A 10,000-nucleotide genomic window follows, 5' to 3' on the forward strand; every position below is an offset into this window, starting at 1 on the left:
CCCCAGGACAAAAAAAACAGATCTGCTATTCATACAAATGTAATTAACTCTTTCGTTTGATCCCCGCATTGTCTCTCTACGCATGCTACCAAAGCTCATCATGTGTTCTTTCCAGATAATATTTTGTTGTTTGGAGCACAGAGGATTTAACAGTTACATCTTTTTTTTTTTTTTTTCAGTTAGTAAGTATAATTCCCCTAATTAGTGTGTGTTTGTGTGTGAATATGTGTGCTGGTTTTAAAATGTGAATGTGGATGCCAAATATAAGCAGATACCATTGTGCATCTGCATGTAAGCATCCATTATCTATGCATGCATTTAGTGTGTATATGTGTGAGTATTTGAATATATTAATACCCTGCTCACACCATCTAAACCTATGTACAGCTGCACTCACTATGGGGAGCAGTGTGTTATGAGTGTAATTCACTGAGAGTACATCTGCTGGCTGGGCTGTGACCTCCACACTAGATGAGGGAGTGGGTGTGTAACACTGCAGGGTCATTGTTAAATCTCTCTCACTCCTACGGGAATCCGCTTCCTGCTGTGTGAGAGTGTGTGTATGTGCGTGTATATGTGTGTACATGTGTGTGTTCTCTCCAGGGTGAGCGAAGGTGGGGTGGGGTGTGTATGGGGGGGATTAAGCTGACTTAAGAAAATTACAAATGAAAGATTAAGAATAATTCTCATGTGGCGTCTCATAATCATTTTTTAATCAGTGAGAGGGGTCAAAGAAAGGAGACAATGACAGAGGGACAATATGAGAGCAGAGATAAGAGGGAAAGAGAGAGAAGAGGGTGCAGCGGGGCGGGGGGCAAGGTAAAAAGGATGGGAGCAGAAAAAGGGAAGGTGAGTGGGCAGGAAGAAAAATGAAGAGCAATGAAGAAAAGGCAAAGATAAAAACAATACCCAGATACATGTGATAAAACAGATAAAACTGACCAAGTGAAAGATGAGCAGAGGAAAACCAAATAAAAAGCTTGAGGGCAAAAATATTTAAAGGGGAAAATACTTGGTACTTTGTCACACCCTCAGCAGATATTTTAATTGCCTAATGCCTAAAACTTATCAGATATATATATCCCAGTGTTTCATTTCAGTTCTAGTATCACTTACCTAGACCAGATCCAAGAGCAGCCGCGGTAGCCGGATCTAGCTGGAATGGATTAATCATCATCTGGGCATCTGGGCCGCTGCTGCCGGCGGGGTTCTCCAGTTTTACACCTGCCAGGCCCATGTTTTGAGCCAGGTAGTACTGGTAAAGCTCTGCCTCAGCTGGGGCCAGGCCCAGGTGGAGGCTGTGCTGGATCTGCTTCATGTTCTGCTGCAGCAGCATCATGTTGTGCATGTGTTTCTCACTGGTCATATGGATTCGCAAGTTCCGCGCCACGTTGGTCTCATAGTCACATACCTATGGGGAGCGAGAAGGGATAAATTCAATGACTGATAGTTTTTCACTTAAAATTAAATAATAATTTTATATATTATAATTATTTATTATTATTATTAAAACATATTGTTAATTAATCATTTATATTTATATAATGTTAAAAATGGGAATTGACAATAATGCAAGAAAAAAAGCTGAATACCTTATCCATAAAATAACACATGATGCAAGCATTTTAGTAATACATTCATGTTGATGAATTTCTTATGGTTTCTGAAATACTTGGAGATTATGCTAGAATGTTTGAGAAATTCTGTTTTTTAATGACCAGGGGTCAGATGATGTGGCCAAGAAAAATAATAGACACAGTGACGCAGAGGGAAATAATTGGCTCATTGTGTAGATAGTGCAACAAGCAAATTGGTATGTTGCTACCACAGCCCGACAATGATGCTCTGTTTGTTTCATTACCTCACAGCGCCAAGTTGGCTTCTGTTTGGGTTTGGATGGCGAGGGTGCACCGCAGCCTCCACCAAGGCTGGCACTGGGCACAGGGTTGGTATGGTTGTGGTTGTATTGTGCCTCACTGCCACCGTTCTGGAGTGTTTGTACGTTGTTCAGATGCTTGTCTGACTGCATGTGGATGCTAAGGTTGCCTTTGGTGGTGGTTGAGTAGTTGCATACCTAAAGTGAAATAATTAATAAAATTATGCATGATAAAAAATTATGTGCATTTTTAACAAAAACTAGCTGATATCTGATGATTTAGTATTAAAATTCTGACTTTCTGTCATTGAGATAATTACATTAACCTTTGAAGATGTGATAGATACAAAGAGGAAGACAAACATATTTAATTGCGTCTTTATGCTTTCTGACACTGAATTTCCAATTGAGTAAAGATGTCCTGCTGTAGAGGTTGCCAGATTATACTATATATTTTATTAGCATGTCTAGCAAACCCAGTAATCAGTTTTAGTTAAATCAAATAAAAATAATTAATAAATAAATAGATAATTAAAAAACAAGAACATCGTCTTGATTCGGAAATATCAGAAAGATGAAAATACAGAGGAAACAAAAAATCCATAGAGGTGAAAAATTAGATGGACAGACCTCACAGCGGAAAGGCTTGTATCCACAGGTATAGCTTTCGCCTCTGGCTAAACGAGGGTGAGGCTGTCCTGTGCGGCAGTACACACATGATCCACCAGACTCTGGATGTTTCTCCTTCATGTGGGCGTCCAGCGTCTGCTGGTACTTGTAGTGCCAGTTACACTTGGGACATTTCAGCGTCTTGCAGGAGTTGCGTGAATGCATCATCGTCATATGCCCTCCCAGAGACCGTGATGATCCCAAGACCGTGTCACACTTGGGGCACTCCACCCCACTACCTGGGGACCCTTCACCTGGACCAGGCGTACCAGGTGTCCCTGGAGTTCCAGGCGTACTCGGATTTCCTGTGTGTTGATGCAGAGGCCCAGGACTCTCATCATCTCTGCGCAACATCATCATGTCAAGGGGGTGGGTGGATGGCGATGACCCATCCCGTCCTGCCAGGGCTTCACTGGTTGAGTCGTTGCTGTTCTCCCGCTCTCTGGCAGATGCCAGGGCAGTGGATAGGCGGCTCTTCTCCATTTCCAGCTTGTCAAACACAGGCAGGGAGGAAGAGGAGGTGGATGCAGGGCCTTTGCTGTCACTGTTAAACTTTAGCACACTGTTGGAAAGGGGGGAAATACTTTGGTTTAAGAGAGGGAAATCTTTGCTACTGGTGCCGTCAGCCCGCTGGCCCGTCATCGCCATGGTCATGACCTGATCCTCCTCCTCATCTGCCTCCATTTCTACTCCACCACCATTGGAGTAGGCATCCTCATCCTGCTCTGGACTTTCTCCTCCCACTGCACCGGGCTCCCGCTTGATGGGCGGGTACTGGCTCAGGTCTGGCCCATTGGGTTGCAAAGTGCATGTGTCCCTAACCTGGCCTTTGCAGTCACTATCAGAGTTCCGGCCTTCCAGGTTACCACCAGTGGCAGCAGCAGCAGAACTCCCGCTGGGGGTTCTGTGGGCACCAGCCCCTCCCCCGAGGTTTGGGTTGGTCTCAGCCTTTGGCATGTTTTGGGTTCTGGGGGTTTGGTCATTGGAGGAGCTGCTGGCACTGCCCTTCAGGAAGGCAAATCCTGCCTGAAGGGAATCTGCATTCTCCCCACTACTGTGGAAAGCATTCCACAATCCGCGGAGCCCTGTGTCTGGCCCTAGGAAATTGGCAGGTGTGGGAAAGTGGGGTAGCACAGAGTTGGGGGATTTTTTTGGTTCCAGAAAGCTTATAAGAGGTTCTTTGTCCTTGCCGATGCCCTGGATGATGGCAGAGACATGCTTGTTGCTCAATAGCTTCTGCTCCTGCTCATTCAGGGTCATACGGTGGTCATGGACAGCATGTGTCACGAAGGAACGGCTGTAGCCAAAAGACAGCTTGCACAGGAAACACATCAGCACAGGCTTCCGCCGCCCATCGGCCACGCAGCCCTCAAACTTGGACAAGTCCACATTGTTGGGGACATCTTTGGACACACAGGAGTTTTTGGCTGCACCATCCGCTGTCAGATAGTCTTTGTCATTCTTGTGGCGGAGGTCATAGACACGGAAACTGTGCAACACGGGACCAGCGCCCACCAGCCCTCCAGCTGAGGTATTTGGGAAGGAGGGGTGGTCAGCCGCTAGGGATGTACTCCCCAGGGATGAGGCGATGTGGAAGGTGTTGATGATCTGGGGGTAGAAGGACATGTGTGCAGCGGGCTGCTCCAACCGCTCCCCCCCTGGGCTCAGGCCACTCTGGCCACTGCTGGCCTGGACACTGGGGAAGGTCTGGGGGGACAGCAGGCCCCTGAATTGGAGAGCCCCAGAGAGCCCCCCCTGGTTGCCACGCTGCTCTTTGGAGTCCTCCAGGATGAAGGCAGAGCCATCGGGCTGGTAGATGATCTCACCACACAGGTTCTCCACATCACTATCGTCTTCCATCTCCACCTCACTGTTCATTTCCCCCACTTCTACAGCACCCACCTCACGCTCTCCTTCATCTTCACTCTCCTCACCTACCATCCCTTCAATCTCCTCACCATCTTCATGACCTCCGGTGGTAGGCAGACGAGCATTGGGGCAGTGGTGCTCCATGTATTTTTGTAAACTGGAGAAGGAACTAGAACATTCGTTGCAGGGGATCTCCTTTGCCGGCACCACGGGAGATGTGGCTGGGGCAGAACAGTCCGAACCCAAAACTGCTCCTCCTCCTACTCCTGGTAAAGTCCCGGTAACACTCCCTTTGTTACCAGTAGTAAAGCTTTCTCGCCGACTCTGCTCAGTTAGAGGGTCGGTAGTTGCACTGACAATGGCGGGGGTAGCAGTGGACCTCAGCGGGCTCACAGCAGGCTGTCCAAGGCCATTCTCCGGCTCTCCAATGGCGGAAGGTGACGATTGGTTGTTGTTGTTGGCGTTGTTGCTGTTGGCGACACTGGTCTCCATGGTGACGACAGAGTTGTCCTCAGCAGCAGCGTCCAGCCTCTGGCCACCATGTTCCTGCTGCCGTGACGACACCATAGGGGGAGAGTCACAAGTTGCCATAACGACCACTACATAGGGATCTCATCTCATCCAGCCTAACAGGGACCTTGGGAAAACACAGAAATAAAGAATGAACAACAGAGATTTAGTAAATGTGGTTTAACAACAGATATTGTAGGCAACTTCTGAACTACCACTTACTTTATTGTAATTTATTCGACTTACTCTCACTCATCCTTCACTCTCAGTACTTTCTCAGTAAGACTGGATTCTATAGATGAGGTTGGTAAATTCAATACTGGAAGCTCTTATTTGACCCAGTCCAGGGAGAATATGTTTGTGTCTTTAATTGTCACATTATGTCACATCAATGTCTTAAATGCTGTCCAGAATTATTGTGGCAAACATTTTGGTAGACACCTCCTGTAGTACTAATTTAACACGAAAAGTTCCTAAATTATAGCTTAGATGAAACAAAACTAAACAACTATCTACCTCTGTATTGCTTACCTGAGAGATTAAAAACAGTGTTAAGAAGCTAGCACCATGACAACGTTTGAAAAGTGGAGAAATCCAAAATTAACTGCTCTCACTTGTAACTATGTCTTAGAAAAGACAGACTGAGATTGCTTGCCATGACCACAGAAAAAAATCCATCCTTAAACAAAGGTTTTGACTCCTATTGACCCCAGGGACCAGAGCTTGGAAACAGGGGAAATGAGGTATAAATGAATGAAGCAGCTCCCATGGCAGCCGGCAGTAGGGAAGTTTATAGGAATAACCCAATTGTCTGGTAAATAGACTCTTTGATCGACATACCACTGTGCAACACTGGAAGCTGGAAGCAGTTTTGCCTCTATTGTGTCCTGTATGTGCTAATGCTGTGTTAAAAGATTATGATTTCAGGCTATTACAAACTAGCTTTGCATACCCTCAAAAGTACAGTTGTGAACAAAATGTCCAACACACAGAGGTAACATTAGTCAATCAAGTTTGTCAAACTTAATGCAGAAAGGCTAGTTTTCCTTTAAGAGGAAAAGTGGACTGGAGTCTTCAATCAGTGGCTAAATTGGTCTTGGCATGTTCTCACCAGTTAGGAGTTGTTAATTAGGCAGCATCTATTAACTATGTTTCTATGTGTGAACAAGAAAAATAAGACACTGTTTACTGTCATTCTGCTAAGTGTGCAACTCTACTTGAGCAAGTTGAAAAGCAGCAAAGCCTGTTGGCAAATTTTCTAGAGGAGGGTCACATACAACAGGAAATTAAAGAATATTTACATCCATAATGTAATGTTTTTTTCATGCAATACAGGAAAGAAAGAGAGAAAGAAACACAAAGACAAAGAGAGAGAGAGAGAGAGAGAGAGAGAGAGATAGAGAGAGAAAGAGAGAGAGAGAGAGCTTCCATGAGGAATGATGTTTGGAATACCAGTGAGATGTTATCAATCCTGGGCGGCTTCCCATCTCTCAACCCTTCACTACTTCAATCTCTTGGCTTTTCACAACAAGGCACAAATGTAAAGGCACACACAAACACACATGCATACAATGCTGAATAAATGCCTCCTAAGCCCACAAACGCACACACACAAAGCACCCCAAAATATAATTTTGTAATCACAGGCATAATTTCTCATCACCTCAAGAGAACAACTGAGACAAAGCCATAGGAGGAGATAAAGAAAATAAGAAGCATGAGAAGTGAACCTTCACTACTACTTAGAAGAAAATGTTTTCTTACTCAGCTTAATGCAACACATGATAGCTAGTTTTGCATGCCAGTGTCTTTTCACTTGATACAGTACCAGCGCCTTTCAGATGCTTGCGTGTAAATGAGCTGGCATTAAAAGAAAGCTTTAAAGAGCCATGTTAACCTTTAACCCAATCCACCTGCTGCTTAATTCTCTCTCTCTTTTTCTACACTCCCTCTCCATCACAACAAAGCTACAAAGCAATTAGAGGATTAATCCGCAACAATCCAGGGCTAAACAAAGCCAGTGGGAGGGACAGTAAAAGCGTGAGGAATGAAATCAAACATGTGCGTGAGTATGTTTGTGGGTGCATGTGTGTGCACGCGCTATAATCAGGTCTAATCTGACATATCCAAGAGATGATTCCATGGAGACTAGTGACAGATTAAAAGAGAGAAATTATGTTTTTTCTCTTTGTGTCTCATTCAGTTTCTGCCTCTCTATTCCTGAGATTAAAGAAAAATTCACAAGGAGCAGAAAATGAATTTTAATGCTGATCTGTTCAGCATGGGCATATCAGAAGGTGGAAGGTGGATGTGTGCTATGCACATGACAAAACTGTCTTCTAAGCATAACTTTGTACAGTCAGGCAGCCAAAGTGTAAGCATAATTCTAGTGCAAACATTTTTAATTTCAGTATTTTAACTACTAAATCAGTGGTATTTAACATATGGATTAAACAATATGCTGTACATTTTTGTGTGACCTATCTGTACTGTGTTCATGCAGTAAACTCGACCCGCCTGTTAGAGCGAGACGGTTCAAGACAAGCGTTACAGTTTATCTGATTTTTTTAGCCAATGAGATTTAACCCTATATCACAGATCCTACAGAAGACAAGTATGGTTTCCATACACGCAAACACCTATCTACTAAAAACACAAACATACCTCTCTACATATTAACTCACACTTATAATTGCAAAGAAATTAGCAGCAACAACAAGGAGTTAAAACAAGCCAAATATGCTACATGAATGCTACAAGAACGCATGAAACTAACACAGTGTTTTTCCTTTAAGGTACTTCTTCTTTTGAACATAGCCGCACTACCTGCATGGGTTTTATACATCCACTCAAATTACAGCTCAGTCAGCGTTTTACTATTAATCAATCACTACACTCAGCTAGCACCTAAAACAACACACTAGGCTGGCTCCTGCAGTCAAACATACACATTTTTCAGTGTCCCTCTCACTAAGGCTTACGCTGAATGTGATTGAGGGTAAAACTGTTCAGAAGCAGTGGGTTTGAGAGGTAATGCGACACATAGGACAGGATTTACTACTTGTCAGTGGTGTCACTTGACTGCTTATTTCATTTGGGAGCAACCCCCTTTAAATTGTAGCTCGGACATAAAACACTGAGGTTTATGAATTATGCATCTCCTAACACTTTAAGTATGGAATTATGCCTTATGGATAAGCCAATGTGTTAAGCACTTGGCACTGACATATCACCCATAATGCTAACAGGTTAGCGGATGTTTACGTGTGCTGCCTGCCAACAATAACATAATTGTCCATTATTTTGTAACCTCTGGTTCTAATTGAATCCAATAATGTTGTCACCAACAGAACACTAAACAACTGAACACTTACTAACAAAGTAAGCCTACAGTATGTGACTAATGCTTAATGTTGCATTTTTTTCCAAATTATTTACATTTGCAGTGCAGCCTGTTGTAAGCATGTGAAGTCATCCAGTTGTCCATTCTGTATGTCTTAATACGTTATGTCTTACTATCAGTTGAATACAGCATTTTATTCTCTACCTTACTGAGCTGAAAGTAACATTTTAGATAATGAAACCTTAGGCTTGCATAGAGCTATATGATGACCTATATAATCATCTCTATGAAAGCTGATTACCTAGCACTTTTTTATGAAAAATAAATAGGTGGAAATGTTATTTGACTTGCTTCTTTTTGTTTTGCTCCATTCCCCAGGCTTCACACCTTTCACAGCAGTAGTGCCCACTACTGCTTCTTTTAAGGCTGATCATGTTCGCTAAGAAACCTTCCTCTCTCTCTCCCCCACTGCTTTCCTTTGCTCTGCTAACCAACCAGACTACTTTCATTTGAGAGAGAGCGATAGATAGACAGATACATAAAGGAGGAGAGAGAAACTAACAATGAAGCCCAGGTTTTTCCACACTGCAGAAACAGTTCCTTTCTTATAGCAGAAGAACAAAAGAGATGGCCAGAGCCGCTCCCACCTCTGTTTTTTAATTAAGCATGTCCCCTTGCTTTCACACGCATGCACATGGACACAGACTCTCTCTCATTCTGTCTCTCTCTCTCTCTCTCTCACACACACAAACACACACACAAACACACACACACACACACACACACACACACACACACACACTAAGGTAATTAAAGTGGCAGATCAGATCCAGTGAGAGGCAAATAATAGCCCAGGAATGCCTGCTTTGGACACTGCAAGTTCTGATGGGAGAAAGGGGCTAAGAGACTCCTTGGCCTATTGTTTTTCTCCCTCCTCCCCTCTACTCTCTCTCCCGTATCCCTCCATCTGCTTTTCAGTAGCTCCCTTAGAGACAGAGAGGTACTCTAAAGCAGGGGATTTCTCCACTTTTTTTCATTTTTTCAGACTTTTCTGCTCTCTCTGACTCAGGTTATTCTTAAAGCACTTCCAGTTTAGACAGAAGTTGAATCCTGTATACTATAAAATTCAGAAAGTGGACATCTTCAGAGGTTAGACTACAAATACAAACTTCATTTGTTAGGGGCTCATGTCAATTTTTAAGGTCATTCAGTTGTAATAAATGTGCTAATAACACATGTGTTGCAAAAATTTGTCCACAGTGCAGACCTGAGGTATTGAGCTCCTGGTGATATCAGTCTCCCTCCTGCTTTTGTCCTCCTGTCAAGACCATCACACATTAGCCAGAGTCGCAGCCTGTTAAATGCCAAACCTGTAATTGCAATGTCGCCACACTGCTGTCTTTGTTTACATGGGAATCTGTTGGGTTCAAATTCTTCGTCACTAACTGCCCGACATTTTAATACAAGGGTAGACAGTGCTGTTAATACTGCTGTGAATATTTATGACATCTGTAAACAGTGGAATTAGGCAGAACTGAGCTTTGGGATGTGGTCATCTGAGTTCTAAAATGGTTATTTTCCCTCCACTTGTCAAACTGTTTAGGGACATATGTGAGCACAGGTAATAACTGGTGAAATTAAATCCAGACTGAATCTTAAGGTGACCCATGAAGCCTAGCAAAGTCAAACAACAAAGTCAGAAGACAGCGTGAGACTATGGCTTTATGTCCATT

General features: G+C 43.5%; 1 protein-coding gene across 1 annotated transcript in view; it reads right to left on the reverse strand.

Annotated features, from left to right (window-relative positions):
* The window catches only part of zfhx4 (zinc finger homeobox 4), an 82,278-nt gene that overhangs the window by 56,182 nt on the left and 16,096 nt on the right, over positions 1-10,000 (reverse strand). Inside the window, exons 2-4 of the mRNA XM_023416967.2 lie at positions 2,507-5,051; positions 1,862-2,074; positions 1,117-1,411 (exon numbers count right to left, since the gene is read on the reverse strand). Coding sequence (XP_023272735.1) covers positions 1,117-1,411; positions 1,862-2,074; positions 2,507-5,005 — 3,007 coding nt within the window. The 5' untranslated portion in view covers positions 5,006-5,051. The remainder of the gene's footprint in view (positions 1-1,116; positions 1,412-1,861; positions 2,075-2,506; positions 5,052-10,000) is intronic.

Source organism: Seriola lalandi, unplaced genomic scaffold (assembly GCF_002814215.2).
Source record: "Seriola lalandi dorsalis isolate HSWRI2012SDOR001 ecotype SW California unplaced genomic scaffold, Sedor1 jcf7180002054570, whole genome shotgun sequence".
In the NCBI taxonomy this organism is placed as follows: domain Eukaryota; kingdom Metazoa; phylum Chordata; class Actinopteri; order Carangiformes; family Carangidae; genus Seriola; species Seriola lalandi.